Raw genomic sequence first — 17,218 nt, forward strand, 5'->3', positions numbered from 1 at the left:
ACACACAAAGAGCTGACAATCATGTAATCCTCATTATTTATTGCAAATTTAATTCAGACTTAGGAAATAAATTACAGTTGAAAAATAACAGTTATATATTTCTCTACAAGTGGGTTTTCTCCACATCACAAAATATTTAACTGTTATTTTTCAACTGTAATTTATTTCCTAAGTCTGTTTTAGAAAAAACATTTAGAACATATATGAGTGAAGGATTTACCCATGCAACTTCTTCACGGTATGGAAGCCCATGATAATTACACATACAAGCATATTGTGTTGAAAATCCACCACAAGGACCTGGGTCTTTTGCCTCCAGGCTCTGATTGTAATCAGTCATTCCTTGAAGCCGATTTTCAGGAACAACTTCCATTCTCCGGATGATGAAACTAATGAAAAAAATAATAATGTATGCAATAACAAAAACTGTTTAAGTTATCAGTAACAACCTCATGTATCAGGCAGCTTTTTTTTTTTTACAGGTTTTGGCACATGTTTGAAAGATCAGTCTTTGTAGATTTTACTAATTTTTAGATTAAACGGTGATTTTTTGATAGTCTAGAATAAGCCAACCTCAAAGTTAGAATCCAATTACCCAGTAAAATGTCTTTTTATAGCATAAAAAAACAGCTGAAATGGTCAGAAAGTCATTATTATAAATCCTATTACATTTAAATACATTGTTTTGTACAGTGGAGAAATTTGAAAGTCTTGAAACAGGTCTTTACGCTGGACAGTTTTTAACTTTTTTTGATTAACTGGTAGTTCAGTTGCAACTTTGCTTTCAAATGTACATCTATCTATGAAAAATCTGTCATGCTTTTTATTGCATGATATCACCATAGTGCTTCATAAACATTCAGAGAAAATGATAGATATAAGCTGAAGCTATACAAGATCACCAAAAACTGGATGAGCCTTTTTTTTTCTCCAACTGACACACAGAAGTTTTCAGGAACTGTTTAGAACTATCTTTGTAGATTTTGTGCAGCAAGCTGAGTACAATATTATGTCTTAGCTGGTTTCAGAGTGTTCCTGTCTGCTCATCCTACTGCTGACTATTATAATGCTTCAACTTTCCCTACTGAACTGTAAGTGAAGTCACTTTATTTCAACTGAAAGCTAAACATAAAAAGATGACAGTAGACGCATAAAGGTTTCACAGTTGCTTAATTAATGATGTTGAAAATTACCCCACTACCCCAAGTGAGTAGACTTAAGTACCAGCTAGCATGGAGACTTGAGGATGTTGTGTTTCACTTAAAAATTTATCAATTAACAAATGAAGCTTATCATAAAGATAAGTCCAAAACTACCCTCTTCACGAGTTTCTGGATTAAACTTACTTTTAATATTCAAAATTGTAGTGTAAAGACAGCTCTTGGCTTCAGGATGTTGTGTTAAACTGTCTCTGTCATTAGCATTCCTTTTTTTCTCCAGTTTTGTCATGCAGATTCATTGATGCAACTCATAAATCAAATATGCATGGGACTGGTGTTAAAAACAACTATTAACTAAAATATTACACATTTATAGACAAAGCCAATAAGAATGTCTAGATTACTTTAAAAAAAGAAAAAGCTACACTGAAATTATATTTGTAAGCAATACTTACTCCAAAGGCACTTGGGGAAATATAGTCTTTACAGCAGTACCAATCTGACTAATCATCAAGTCAACATCTTCAGAATCAGGACTCAATGTATAGAAAGTGTAAATCCTGTTTTCCACAAACAAAGAAATCTGTAGGAAGAACAATATAGTTGTTTTACATTATTTATACTGTTGTTTGTTTTAATAAAGTAAACTAAAAAAATTCTGCACAGAGAAGTGAAATTTTTTTTTAAATTTTGATCTGCAATACAAATTTGAAACTCTTACAAAGGAAGTAGTTTATTTACTTAATCAATCTTATGTCTTTAATAAATACAGTAGCCACAGTTTAGAGACTTTTGTCAAGGAAACTAGTGAATACAATATGATCACAATTATTCATACCAGACCACCCTAGAGACCCAAGGGAGAGAAGGAATAATATTCCCTGTGAATGTGGATACCTATACACTTGAGATACAAAAAACAAAACAAAAACAACAACAAACAAATATGTTAATATTCAGGAGCATAATGAACACATAGTGATAGTGATCTTGCTGTTATGGCCCATCATGCCATAGAAGACCATCAATAAACAAACTGTAATAATATTGAAATAACAGAACATAAATAACAGCAGAGAAAATGAAAGATAAAAAGTGACTTTCTATATTCACCTAACTCATAATACACTCAGTTAACCTAGCACAAAAAGTAAATATGCTGATACCCTCTTGAAAAACAATTAATTATGATAGTGATTGAAATTTTTTTTCAGTTTTTTAATATTTTAATTAAAAGTTTCACTAAATAGATTTTAACATATTTGACTCCAATTAATAACATACATAGCACTTGTTTATCTGCCCCAATATAATAATGTCAGAACTAGGATTTTGCCAAAAGGATCCTATTTAAGAAAGAAAATTGAGTCTTTTAAAGAAAAACCTGAAGACTTCAAGTCAATGTCACATAAATAATATTGCTTAAAGGCTTTGTTTTTTTCTATCAGCCAGGCAAAAAATATTTTAACTAGGTTAACCGAGAGTCTTTTTGTCTCAACCTGTATCTAATAAAAAATATAAAACTTCCTCCTCTAAACAAAAACCTTGCAAGCTTTCAGCCCTACTTCAAATAAATTTTTAGATGACCATAGCAACAACAAAAATTACACACACAAATACACAACCTAAAAGTACTGTTGTAATTAATAACTTAACAACTGAAAGAAACAGCTTTATTGATAAAGTTATAGCATTAAGTAAGCTATCAATAAACTCTTAAATCCTTCATAAGTTTAAAAAAGATATTACTAGTCTGATAAACTAGATCTACACACACACACACACATTCATCTTTTATTACCCGAGTAACTCTACCTAATGTGTATGCATCATCTTCCATAATGTTAACATTTTAACATTGATTCTGTTGAGCTTATATGAACCATAAAAAATCTGCTTTATCTATGATTTAACACATAGGTAAGATATTTGTTAAACACTATGAATTTTTCAGTGAGAAGCATGAACATTTACATTGAAAACTTTCAAGTAATTAAATTTCATTCAATTTTAAAGTGAATACTTTTCTGTTTCTTAAATTGATCTAAAAATTTAATTATGAACAAAAGGCAAAAAATGTTCAAGCAGCACAACAGAGGTTTTATAAGTATATAAAACACAAGTTTAAAATATTTAGAAAAACTAGATTCTTTTATCTAATATCAATAAACTTAGTTTTTTTTTTAAACTTAAGGATTTTTAGTAAACTAAGAAAAATTTAAAAGGCCTTTTTTTTTAGTAACTCAATAAAAATAAATATGTTATTTCATAAGTGCATTTGTGTTTCAATGCTTAAGACTAGCATATCCCTTAAGGTTTAACGATAGCTCACTTATACAAGTTTCTGGTAGTAACAGACACACAGCCCACACAAGTTTCTGCTAGTAACACACACAACACAAGTTTCTGATAATGATGTATATAAACATCCCACACATACACACAAACATGCTACACAAGTTTCTGCTCGTAACACACACAACACAAGTTTTTGGTAATGATGTATATAAACATCCCACACAACACATGTTTCTGATAATGATGTAGATAAACATCCCACACATACACACAAACATGCTACACAAGTTTCTGCTCGTAACACACACAACACAAGTTTCTGATAATGATGTATATAAACATCCCACACATACACACAAACATGCTACACAAGTTTCTGCTAGTAACACACACAACACAAGTTTCTGATAATGATGTATATAAGCATCCCACACATACACACAAACATGCTACACAAGTTTCTGCTAGTAACACACACAACACAAGTTTCTGATAATGATGTATATAAACATCCCACACAATAATACACACAAACATGCTACACAAGTTTCTGTTAGTAATACACACAACACAAGTTTCTGATAATGATGTATATAAACATCCCACACAATAATACACATACACATATCCTTGATAAGCTTCAGATAGTAAAACACACTTGAATTTCCTACTGCATTGTGTTCAAGAGGTTTTCTGTTTGCTGTTTTAATAACAAACACTGACTTTATTGTAACAGTATCTAATTAGGAACAATAATTCACACAAGATTCTATCCTTTAGCAATGGACTTTTTCATGCAATTGAAAAGAGAATTTCCTGGCCAGGATAGGATTTTTTTTAATGCAAATTATGCATTACTTTGTAAATATGTAAAAATCATGCACAAAACTATGTTTAATAATAACAAAGTACTCTCTGTAAATAAGCCCCTTAAATTTTTTAATCAAATTAAGTAACCTGAAGGCACATCTACTACTAAGAATATACTAGATTCACTAGTCCTTTGGTTGTAAAAGTAGAGAATAACTATCTGAGTGGTAAACATCTGAAGTTCAAATGGAATGAAATTCTTGGTCTTGCATTTAAATATCACTTTAACATCATCCTAAGATATAGGGTTGAAAAACAGGCTTACAATAATACAGTTTTTTAAATTATTAATACATCATGGAATAATTGCAAAATCTACAATCTAAAATGCTGTAGTAGTTAGATGAGTTTTACACTTTAGAATTTTAGCAATCCTGAGCAATTCTAAACAAATACTTTTCTATATTCCTTAGCTCTCAAAAGAATAAATTGTGAAATATGCATTACTTTTTTACATTCATACATATAATTTGGTAACTTAAATTCTTTTAATGTTTTCCTCAAATTCATAAATTATTAACCTTGTTATAGTTTAAGTATTTTCTAACAATGAAATACAAGAAATGGAAAATCTTGATAAAAACAATGACACACCTGACAACAGTGTGTGTGTGTGTGTGTGTGTGTGTGTGTGTGTGTGTGTGTGTAAACTACTGTGGTTGATTACATTAAGTTTATAACAAAATATTATCATACTACATACATAAACTGAGCAGAAAAAGGTAATTTTGTTAAATTATCACTTTCTTCTGTTAATCTAGCACTTCCTTGGTGCCAACAGTAAAAATATTTGAAGAATTTTAGAATTTCCATTTAATGAATTAATGACTAATAGTTTTAAAAAATGATTCAGTTTTATTTTTCAAGAACTTTCCAGTAGAACTTGACAACATATCACAAGTTAATGTTGCATGATGTTTTGGTGCATATTTTACTTTAACAGGAATAAATCAAATGTTTGCACGATTAAATATATCTTAACTACTCGTCACACAAAAAGTTAAAAAAACCCAAAACACATTAATTTACCTGATTTTGCTTTTTACTCTCTACAGCTTGTAAGTCCAGGTAGTGGAATGTTTGTTCAACCTAAATGGCAAACCAAATAAATAGTCCAAATAAATAAATAAATAAATAAATACTAAAATACAAAGCAGACATTTCAAAAACTGACAATCTTATATTTTTAATAACAATGTTCACAACTGACTTAGTATGGTTTCTTTTAGTAATCAGATTTATATATATTTATATATATAGACACACATACAAACTATACTGCATTGTTTATACTCAAGCACATTACAGAAGAAATACTGGATGATTGGTAATTTGGAATTACAGTCAATGTTGCAAGCTTTTCCAGAATATGTACACGTCTATTGTACACAAAATATCAGATGAGTTATTCAAAGGTACCTGTAATCTAGATATGTCTGTGAATCAACATCAGTTTCATTCAGGCAAGTGGGAATGTAAGGTGATGTTCATGTGAAGAACAGATATGCTCATCAACTGTAAAGTTTGCATAACTTCTAAAACTTCCAAGGTGCATATATAATTTTTTTCAATTTCCCTGTGTGTTGTATCTATTACTTATTTTCCTTTACCATGAACTGTTGCTAAATTACCTATACAGGATAAAACAAATAGCTGATAACTCTGACATAATAACATGTAGAATGGCACCTTGTAAAAGGTCATGACATGCACACTTCATCCCTCATTCATGTGTACATGGTTAAAATAACAAATAGAAAGCTACACCATCCCACTTAAAGCATTTTATACTTGATTTTGTTTCCATTTTTGCAACAGCTGGTAAACATGTATGAACTGGATGCCAAATTGTGGTAAAAATTTTCGTAATAACAACAAAGACAAGTGAAAAGGCAAAAAAAAATTATATATATACACATACACACATAAAGAGTGACAGTAGTTTTTACTTAAATCAGATAAAAAGTAATCTGATTTTTGGTTTCAAAGTAAATTTTAATTCAACATGAAAGTAAACTGTTAAGGTTCACCCTATTATTTTTTCAGTATCCCCTCCTCAATTTAATTTTTCTTATTGCAAATTTTATTACATAAATATCATGAAACAAAAAAAACAATTGAACAGCTGAAATGGTTTTGTACTATGTACCAGTGATAAAAACCTCATACAAAAGAGGTAAAACTTCAGACAGCCAAATATGAAACCACGACATAAACAATGACAAAAAGTTACTTAAATCCCCCCCTCTCAAAAAAAAAAATTAAAGAAAGAAGGTGTAAAAGAAAGTTAATTGCATACATATGTAGGGTCTAATAAAACTCCCAGTATACAGAGAAGGGAAAAAAAAACAACAAAAATACAAGTTGCCAGGTCTTGTTCACAGGACCATAGTTCACAAGTAGAACAGACATGGCTGTGAAAGCATCAGAGAAGACACACATAACTGCAGTATCAGTAGGTTCATTCCTATGAATACCAACACAGCTGGGAATCCAGAAAAACTGAACAGAGATAGAAGACAGTGAAAAGTTGGACAATCATTTCTGAAAGCAACAAAAACACGGTGAGAATTTACATTAAGCAATTTCAGAGGAAACAGGAAGTTAAGAGAGTTTGTGTAAATAACACAGTCAGCATACTACTTAGGTTTTATGTGATTCAGGGCAGGAGTAATGGAATATAACTCAGTAGTGAACACAAATTGTAAAAGGAATTCTGTAAGCAACTACCAAGCCATAACAAACTATGACAGAGCCCACAGATTCACCTGATTTCAAACCATTTGTAAAAATGGGAACAGAAAAATGGTTAAAAAGATGTTTGACAAAGAGAAGACAACACTTCCTTAGATGACTCAAAGACAGGTCACAGGTGAGGGTAGTAACAAACCATGGTAGGTTAATCATCAACAATGTCATCCAATGACACCCCCAATTCAACCAGCTGTGTTTGGATACAAAGACTAAAAGAAGAATTGGCAGGCCATCTATTCCAAAAAAAAAAAAAAAACTGACCAAGACACACACATTATTACTATTTACAAATAAATTATTAAATTTCAGTTATTTTTCTTAAAGTATATTTTATATTCTAGCCTGATAATGTCAGTAATTTGAGTTTACTAAATACTTTATAACTGGACTTCAACACACATACACCCTTGGGCAAATTAATTGAAACAAATGGTCATTTTACAACATTTTCAGCATGGCAGCCAGTGTAGGCTCGTTGAACCCTCTGATTTCCTTTAATAGTCATTTTTTTCACACAGACGGCATCATTAGCTGTGTTTTGCAGTATGGTTGATCTATTTTTGGGATATATGACGAAATTTTGAGGAATATTACGTCATTCGAAATTGTGTTAGAAGGGCAAGGAGACCAGTCAAAAAACAACTTCTTACCAACTCAATGAAAATAAAACGGTATCAATGGGGTCTGAAATACAAGTACTGGACGCAAGAACAATGGAGGAAGGTGTTATTCAGTGACGAGACTCACTTCTTCGTACAAGGTCAAAGAAGTCTGCATGTTTGCAGATCTCCAGGTGAGAAACTTCGAGAATCTCACATCAATCAGTTCATAAAACATCCCTTGAAGATGTTTTGGGGCTTTTTCAGCTACTATGGCGTCGAAGGCTTACATATCGTAGAAGGTATGATGCAAGGACCACAGTAGATCGAAGTTTTGCAGAGAAGAATCGTTCCAGAATTTATAAAGATTTCCAGATGGATCTGGCATTTTTCAGCAAGATCTGGCTCCGTGCCCACATCGAAACTTGTGAAGAATTTTATGACTACAAGGTGCTGGACTGGCCTGAAAACTCTCTGGACTTAAAACCTATTGAAATTCTTTGGGCGATTTGTAAAGAAAGACTTCGGGGAAAAGACTGTACTATGAAAGATAAGCTAATTGAGGCCATAGTTGAGGTGTGGTACCAAAAATTAGTAAAGATTGCAGTAAACTCATGGACTCGATGCCAAAGCAGATTAATGATCTTCTGAAACATAAAGGCAATCATATCACGTATTAATTTGTAAGTAATTTTTGGATTATCAGAAATAAAATGCAAAACATTGAAAAAATCATAATTTTCCATCTTGTTTCAATTAATTTGCACAAGGGTGTAATTTGAAACAAAGCTGCATTTAACATCCAAAAATTGATAATGAAGAATTTTGTTTTAATATTTACATTTTAATTAAGAAATTAACAAATGTATAATACTAAAATATAAATTATAATCTATAATTTGATGCCAAACATACTGCCATGCATTCATAAAACAGTAGTTCAATAAAACTGTATATGCAAGTATGCAAATATGATGACATGCTCTCTGACCCTTCTCAATAAAAAAATCCATAGCTATAGGATTAATAATGACAGTAAAAAATAAATGTTTCACAGTCCAAGTGTGTAACCTGCTTTTCATGTATTTTTCATCAGTTCAGACAAGGTAGTCAATAATAGTTAAGACATGTGCAAAGAGCAGTGTGCTGGGTCAAACTAATTTTCACATTTAAAGCTGGTAAGTTGGCATATAAACTTAACTCACCTTTGTAGGAACTTTGGCTGTGAGAATGAAAAGTCTGCAGGAAGAAAAGGCCTTAAAAATAACAAAAATGTGAGTAAATAGAAAAGGAAATATGTAAACAGAAATTGATAGTATCTAGTGTTAACCAAATTATATTACATTAAACAATTGCAAAAAATACATTTAAGATTAATATTTTAGGAATTAAATATGTTAAAAGAATCATCTACATTCTATCTATAGCTACAAACACAGAATGCAAACATATATAAAATCCTACTAATTAGTTTTGAAGTTTAGGAAATAAAACTGATTTAAAATTACTTAAACACTTTTTCTGGTGTAATCTCTCAAAACCACTTCATATTCAACAAATTTTACAAAAGGATTAAGTACATAATGTTTTTGAGAATTACCTTTATTTTATAATACTTTAAACAAGAATTTTATAAAACAATGCTTTTATTATTTGAATAGAAAATGTAATTTACACAGAAGTTTTAAGTTCAAATTATGTTTAATGTACATTTACATCAAAACATTGAGATATTCCTTTAACGTACATTTTTTAAAACCACAAAAAGGTAATTCATTCAAGACTTGTGCTACCGTTCATCAATTAATGTACATGTGTTCTTAGATGAGTAAATTGAATATATACACGATGTCCCAAAAAATGTATATGCACTTTAAATGATTATAACTCACTCCTTTTTTTTTACAGGTGCAACTGATTTGAAGTAATAGCAGAAGCAAGACTAAGCTATCAGAAAAGGAAATTTATCTTAAAGTGTTACTGGAAGTGCGAGAACGTAGCTGAAGTGCAAAGATGGTTTAGAAGGGAGTTTCAAACAGATCCACCAATGTGACTCACCATTACTTGCATCAGAGATAAGTTTGAAACAAATGGAACTGTTTAAGATGTTGATAAAAGGTGTTCTAGAAGACCACGGTCATCCACCAGACCCACATGAGAAGCAGAGCTGTTGGAAAGTCTCCACCGATCTCCAAGAAAATCTGTTCGGCAAACAGTCCACGAGACAGGAATCCCAAAATCGAGTGTCCATTGTATGTTGAAGTGCATTCATTGAAAAAGTTTTATTCCGGCATTAGTCCATGCTCTCAATGAAGATGATCCTCACTGGAGAGTTGAATTTTGTGAGTGATACCTGGTAAAATCTGCAGAGGATGCACAGTGTTCAAACATGATTGTCTGGAGCATTGAGGCTACATTAAAGTTAAATGGCTCAGTCAATTGCCACAACTGTACCTACTAGGTACCTCAGAACCTGCATGATAAGGTTGAACACCACATAAACTTTACCAGGGGTTACAGTGTGATGTGGATTATCAGTGTTGGGTGTAATTGCACAATTCTCTTTTGAAAACAAAGTCACTAGTCTTGTTTATCTGAACTTGCTGCAAGAATCTGTCGTGCCACACATTCAATAGCGATATGGAGATGAGGAGTTTTATATCCAGCAAGATGGAGCACCTACCCACTAGCATTGTAATGTGAAGGCCTATCTTGACAAAAATTTGCTGAACAGATGGATTGGGTGAAGAGGTAGCACTGAATTTCCCCCACGTTCATCCCACCTTACACCTCTGGACTTTTTTTTTTTTTATGGGAATACATCAAATATAAGGTTTATAGCACAAAACCTGCAACAATCAATGAGCTGAGAGCAGCAATTGAAAGAGAATGCACCCAAATACCAAACAAAATGATCTGTAAGGTTTGCAATTCCATCTGTTAGCGTTATCAGCAGTGCCTGGATCAGAACTGTCATCAGTTTGAACACCTGCAATAACTCAAGAGAGTCTACACTTATCTTCTCAAACTTGGATTATAAAACCTAGGTATATCTTAAATAAACATTGTATTTATAATCATTTAAAGTGTGTATACATTTTTTTGGGGACACCCTGTATTTTGACTAAGGAGAAACAGGGTTTTCAACTTGACAATTTTCAATCAGTATGCCTAATATAATATGAAATTGTAATCAAACTTAATTTTTTAATTTGTACTGCCTGTGAAAAATTACATTTTCAAAATAATTTACAAGCTAAATTATTTAGAATATTTTTCCAATTACAATGTTTTATGATTTACCAGTTTTTGACTATATAACTTGTTATACAGAAGCTTACCAATACTCTGTTTTCTGTCTTCTCTGGCTTGGTTTCCATACGTACAATACACTTCAAGGAAACCTTCACATTTCTTCCCAGCACATTTCGAATACTCTCTACAAAAATTAACAAAAAACTTTCATGTGTAACTTCTTCACAATTAGTCATATAATATACATTTATATATTGTCCATGCCTGTCTGGAGAGTTGTGCATAATTTTTGTGTCTACAGACACATACATATAGGAAAAGTAAATTATCTTATTACATGCAACTTTGTGCCTTTGTTTTGTTTTTAATGTTTAAAGAATGCAAATATTTATACAAATGCACATTATTCAGTAAGAAGAAATTAAAATCAATATAAATTGTTCTACATTAAAATTATTCTCATATGAATTTTTTGTGTAGAATAACAATATAACAAAGCTTTCTGAAGACAGAACTTCATCAATCAGATCTACAATACAATTAATACTAACAATACATATTTCAGAATACACATTACAATATTTCTAGAATACCAATTAGTTTTGGTTTTTCAATTGCTACTATCTTCAACTAATTCAAAACTACCTACTCTCTTGAATTCTTTGAAACTAACTTATTTAATAAAAAAATTCAACCATCACTATTTATTGAATACTGTATTTTTATATATTCAAACAATATACAAAAATATTAACTTGACATTAAAAAGAGCTACAAATGCTTAATATAAATAATCTTAAGTATTTTAAGTAAAAATATTGGAATAAAGCTTTGATAAGGTAATAGTGGAAAGTGAGGTAAAAAGTTACAAATAAACCTTTGTCAATTTTTGTAATCAGATATTAACAAAAACTTCAAAACTGTCCATCTAATATTTTTTTTATCATAGTAAAGTACCACACGTGCAAACCTTCTGGAGTATTCCCTTCTGATATACATTTAAGTTCATATCTAATAAGAATTTCATAAATATTGAAAAACATTTACATCTAGTATTGCCTTTCCCCATGTGCTTAAGCAAGTAAAATTAAGAACTATATAATTGATCACCTTTTTCTCAGTTACATGTCATCATATTCTGTTGTAGATAAAAAAAAAATTAAGTGCATCATTGAATAGGAAATATCAGATTATAGGAACTTGTAAGAGAAAGAAAAGAAAAATGCAACAATATGTCAACTGCACTATACCTGCCACATCCAGTACCATGAAGTCTTTTGCCTGATACTAGGGCTTATCAGGCTTGCTGGGATATGACATGCACATTAGCAGTCAAGATGCAACTATCTACATAATTAGAAAAGTAATGTGTGTGTGTGTTAGCATGTGCACATGTGGAAAGCTTCTGAAACTTAATCTGAGCAAAAATGAAACTAGTAGGGAAGTACAGACAACATATCCATTTGTGTAAAAAACATTTTGTAAACAGAACAAATTTTCCTCTAGTCATCAATTACTTGAACAGCTGTTTTGGTGTACACTAGATTAAACTGGTGATCTGTAATTTTTATCAATTTATCTAAATAATTACAAATCAGAATTAGCCTCGTGTTTCATGTTAATAACAAATTATTTTTAAAAAGTTGTTCACTATTATTTATTTTACTTGAATTACAGTCAGAAAAATTGATGAACCAGTAAGATAGCTGATGTTTCCATAGCTTGTTCCAATGAAATTATGGTATAATGTTAATTGAAAATGTTTTAATTACTTAAAACTTTATATATTGAATATTTATCATATTCAGCTAATGTACATAAAATATTAACTTAAATTTATTGAAAAGAAGCTCTATTTATGATATAAATTATCTTCACTAAGACTATTAGTAAAAATACTCGTAAACAGTCTGATCAAGATAATAATGTCACTATTTTGACAGTGAGGTTTAGGGTCATTAATGAATAAGTTTTTGTGGTATTTTATAAACAGAAATAATGATCACTGTAATAGATAAAGTGTAAAAAGAAATGTGTTAATAAATATTAATGTAGCTCAAGCTGATTCGATACTTAAACTTTATAATAAATTATAAAATTTAAATTCTAACAATGTTTTGGAAAAATGTGAGACCTATTGGTCCATCTCAGCTGTTCTATCCTGAAAGCTAAATTCAGGAGCCCAAGGTTGAACACTATATTCCAAATGTGGCCTAACCAGTAACCCATACAATGAAATTATAACCACTTTAAACTTGTATTCAGTATTTCTGTAGATATAACCTAAAATTCTATTTGCTCTACTCCTAGCAACACCAAACAGACTGAATGATTATAATACCAAGATCCACTTCCTTCCTGACACTGTTAAAATTATTCAAATTCAAATTATGATAATCAATATACATTATCTTCCATTTATCATAATTAAAACCTATCTGCCCAACTCACTAAATGATCTTAATCCTTTTGTAAATCAGCAGCATCCTCTTCACAGCCAGTAACACCCAAGACCTAAAAATCATCTGCAAATTTATTAACTACTTTTAATGCTTTTTCAAAACAGTTTCATTAAATTTGAGAAATTTCAAAACCTAAGGATGACAGAAATACTGAATCAAATTATATGATTTTTTTAAGAGCCAAAGTAAATTCTGTTTAGTGAGTGGCCAAAATTTAATTTGGTGAAATATCTCCAATATGAGAAGAAAAAAAATAATCAGGGAATATCAGTGACACCTACAATCTAAACATAATTAAAATTCTCATTTGAAAATCACCATACAAAGTTATTTTATATATAAAGTCTGATTTCAATCTTACTTTAAAATTAATATTCAACTCACTCACAGCTGGAATATAATTTGATACCACAAATGCTGAAGCACCTACAGTGAAAATACTGATAGACTTCAACACTTTTCAACAATACATGAGGGAACAAAAGAAATAAAATATTTTATTAAATAATAAAGAACAAATATATTTTCCACTTTTTTGTTGTAAATAAATACATGTTAGATGTATTTAAACTTGTTTGGTTTGTTTAAGTTTCACACAAAGCTACACAAGGGCTATCTGTGCTAGCCATCCCTAATTTAGCAGTGCAAGACTAGAGGGAAGGCAGCTAGTTATCACCACCTGCTGCTAACTCTTGGACTACTCTTTTACCAACAAATGGTGGGATTGACCATAACATTATGCTCCCATGGCTGAAAGGATGAGCATGTTTGGTGTTGAGGGAGATTTGAACCAGCAATCCTTGGATTACGAGTTGAGTGACTTAACCATCTGGCCATGCCAAGCCAATTTAAATTTGTAACTACCTTCTAATGAATAGGCTTAACTGAACATACACAAAGAACTAACATAGCTAAAAATGGTTAATATAATTTATTCCATACAAATTAACTTCACATCAAATTCTTAAGCAACTTAAGTTCAGTGACTATTAAACATGGAAAACGTGTGCATATATCCATACAGTTAAGAAAATTAACTGATCAAACCATATTTCTTAAAACTAACTAATTTAATTTGTATTATAACTTGCTTCTTTACAGTACATCCATAAAAAGATGATCAATTAGTTTTGTTGATTGGCATTTTTTGGCACAAAGCAATTGGGCTACCTGCATCCTGGGCAACTAACTATATAATGGATTAATGCCACAATTGATTAATCAAAATTCTGATTAAATCAATTAATGGCATGAAATAACTAGTTTTCTTATCACTCCAATTATCAATTAATTATAATTATGATTAAACTGAGTAATGTCACAAAAAATAATAAACTAATGGAAATTATTATTGATTATTCTAACTATCCAGTAAAGGAAACACTATCATGATTTTTCATTGCTGTTTACAACTGATTCATACTTGTTTAGCATAATTCACAAATATCACAACCCATGAAAATTAACTAATCCAAATTAGGGTCTTCAATTATTAAAGTTATCTGTGTAACTGAAATATTGCCATTAAGTTTGTTGATAAGCACAAAACTACACAATGATTTGTAGCACGATACTTTCTTTTTATCAACTCATGAGATAATGTTCTCTTTTCTCTCTCTTATGAAAATAAATGATTAGTTTAATGTAATCAATTGATGAGCACAATGATTAATAGATTACCAAATTCCACTAACTGTCAAGCACTGAATGTCACAAAAATGACCAACTAGTGTTTCCAGTAATTCCAATTATCAGAATTATGAATAAGTTGGTTGATTAGTGCCATGAAAATAACTAATTAATTGTAATTTGTGTTTCCAGTCATTACTATTTTCAATTATTCTAAGTAGCTGAGAAATGGCCATTATGTTTGTTGTAAAGTACAAAACTACACAGTTATGTGCTCTGCCCACCAAAAGCATTGAAATAAGTTTTATAGCATTAAAATTTTGAATTTTTTATTTATTTCTTTTTACCTGTGACAATAACTTTATCAGTCATTTTATTAAAATAACTGACTCATTGAATGAATCAAATAATGAGTCTGATGACTGTTGATTAGCAAATTCTAGTAATTCCTAGCTCAACTGTATCATGCTCAGTGTTTCATACACAATTTTTATTTTTAATTTCATCAGGTTTATTTCAAAACTTTAACAACCTTTGTCCTTATTATCCATATTTTTGTTTGATAATTTATTAGCATTACACAGTTCATGAAGATGCAGGATCTCCCAGTTTTTAATCAGTTCTAAGAATATTTTGAATATTTATAAACATTATCCATTTGAGAAGTTATAAATAACTTTAAATAGTTCAGAACTTCAAGATATTCCTTTGAACATGTATAATTATATGAAAAAAAATCCTAAGTGTATTTTACATCATCAGTTTCTCACTATATACATACACACTTGTTTATTCAAAAGAAAATTTATACATTGATTACTCTTACTCTCCTTGTGCATGTTTACTAATCTGCATGTACTGTTTATACTTAATCTGTCACTAAGGATAATTTGTATATGGCAGATAGAAGCCTTTGTATATACAGGTAAATATATTTTATCTATACTACAATTTACATGTGAGAATTACAACACAAACTCTCACGGCTGTATACTTAACCTACATACAAGTACATTAAGAAAATCTTAAAGAGCCTTTAATATGCCTTAAAACATTTAAAATTATCATTCTCTAAAGCTGACAGAAACATTTATATACAAAAAGCTGTATACACAAAATAAGAGATCAGGAAAACAATTCCCAAATAAATGACAAAAAACAATTCCAATTAAATGATGTACAGGCAAGATGTTTAAATGAACTACATAAAACAACTTAGAAAAACTAAGTATTATAAGTGCAATTACATACTTTCAGTTAATGATTATACACCAGAGATATAATTTTATAGCTTCATTAACATAAATTAAAATATTTGTAGATAGGAAATCTGTAACAACCTTACAACTAAGATTGACAGTCTGTAAGCAAGCATCTCAGAATGAGTTTGTTGCACCCACCTCTTAACCTTGGTAAGAAATGTTTATTTTTCAGGATTAATTTGAGATAAAGTGTCATATCTCCATTTTTAAGATAGCAACATGACTTGTATCAGCTCTATGTGTAGAAACATGTTTTTAATAACACAAAGGAGTATCTCATTAGAATGTGGATACCTTACCCATATGAGGACTTGTCACTGGTTGTGGCAAACTACTTTTCACACATGGCCCAAATATATTAGAATCTCCTCTCCAGATAACAATAAACATCAGTGCATCTTAACTGGTTTGGCTAGAGCATGTTTCAAGTGCATTTCATACAGAAATATAAATCATTACATTCCATTTCAGCTTCAATTTTTTAGGCCCCTTGAGATATGAACTCCCAAACTATATAATAGACTATCATGCTATAAAAATAAAACATGCCTATTTGTTTTGCATTTCATTCTTTGGAGATAAAGTTCTGGGTCTCTCTTTTAAGATTATACATGTTTAAGAGGATTCTGATAAGTCTTCCCCTTTACATGTAGATTCTGGATATTCCTTCCAGCCACATTCTAGTGGTCATGGACTATAGGAAACCTAGGTAGTTTGACAAATGAATGTGGAAATGGAAAATGTAAGCTGATGGTGGGAGATCCTCATTCTTGGCATGTTTTTGAAACAAAAAATCCCACGTTGGAGCAAATTCATGTAATTACTGTGGTATGTTTGTTCATATATTTGGCTAACTGTTGACGAGCAGTCACTTTGTGCTTCACAATTTGCATTGCAACACCAAGCTCTTGCATAGAAAGTGTTGCTAA

General features: G+C 30.6%; 1 protein-coding gene across 1 annotated transcript in view; it reads right to left on the reverse strand.

Annotated features, from left to right (window-relative positions):
• LOC143247864 (F-actin-uncapping protein LRRC16A-like) overlaps positions 1–17,218 on the reverse strand; it is an 89,892-nt gene that overhangs the window by 67,359 nt on the left and 5,315 nt on the right. The window contains 5 exon segments of the mRNA XM_076496422.1: positions 221–389; positions 1,616–1,743; positions 5,358–5,417; positions 8,887–8,937; positions 11,023–11,120. Of these exon segments, the coding sequence (XP_076352537.1) occupies positions 221–389; positions 1,616–1,743; positions 5,358–5,417; positions 8,887–8,937; positions 11,023–11,120 (506 nt within the window).

This window comes from Tachypleus tridentatus, chromosome 1 (assembly GCF_004210375.1).
Source record: "Tachypleus tridentatus isolate NWPU-2018 chromosome 1, ASM421037v1, whole genome shotgun sequence".
NCBI lineage: Eukaryota > Metazoa > Arthropoda > Merostomata > Xiphosura > Limulidae > Tachypleus > Tachypleus tridentatus.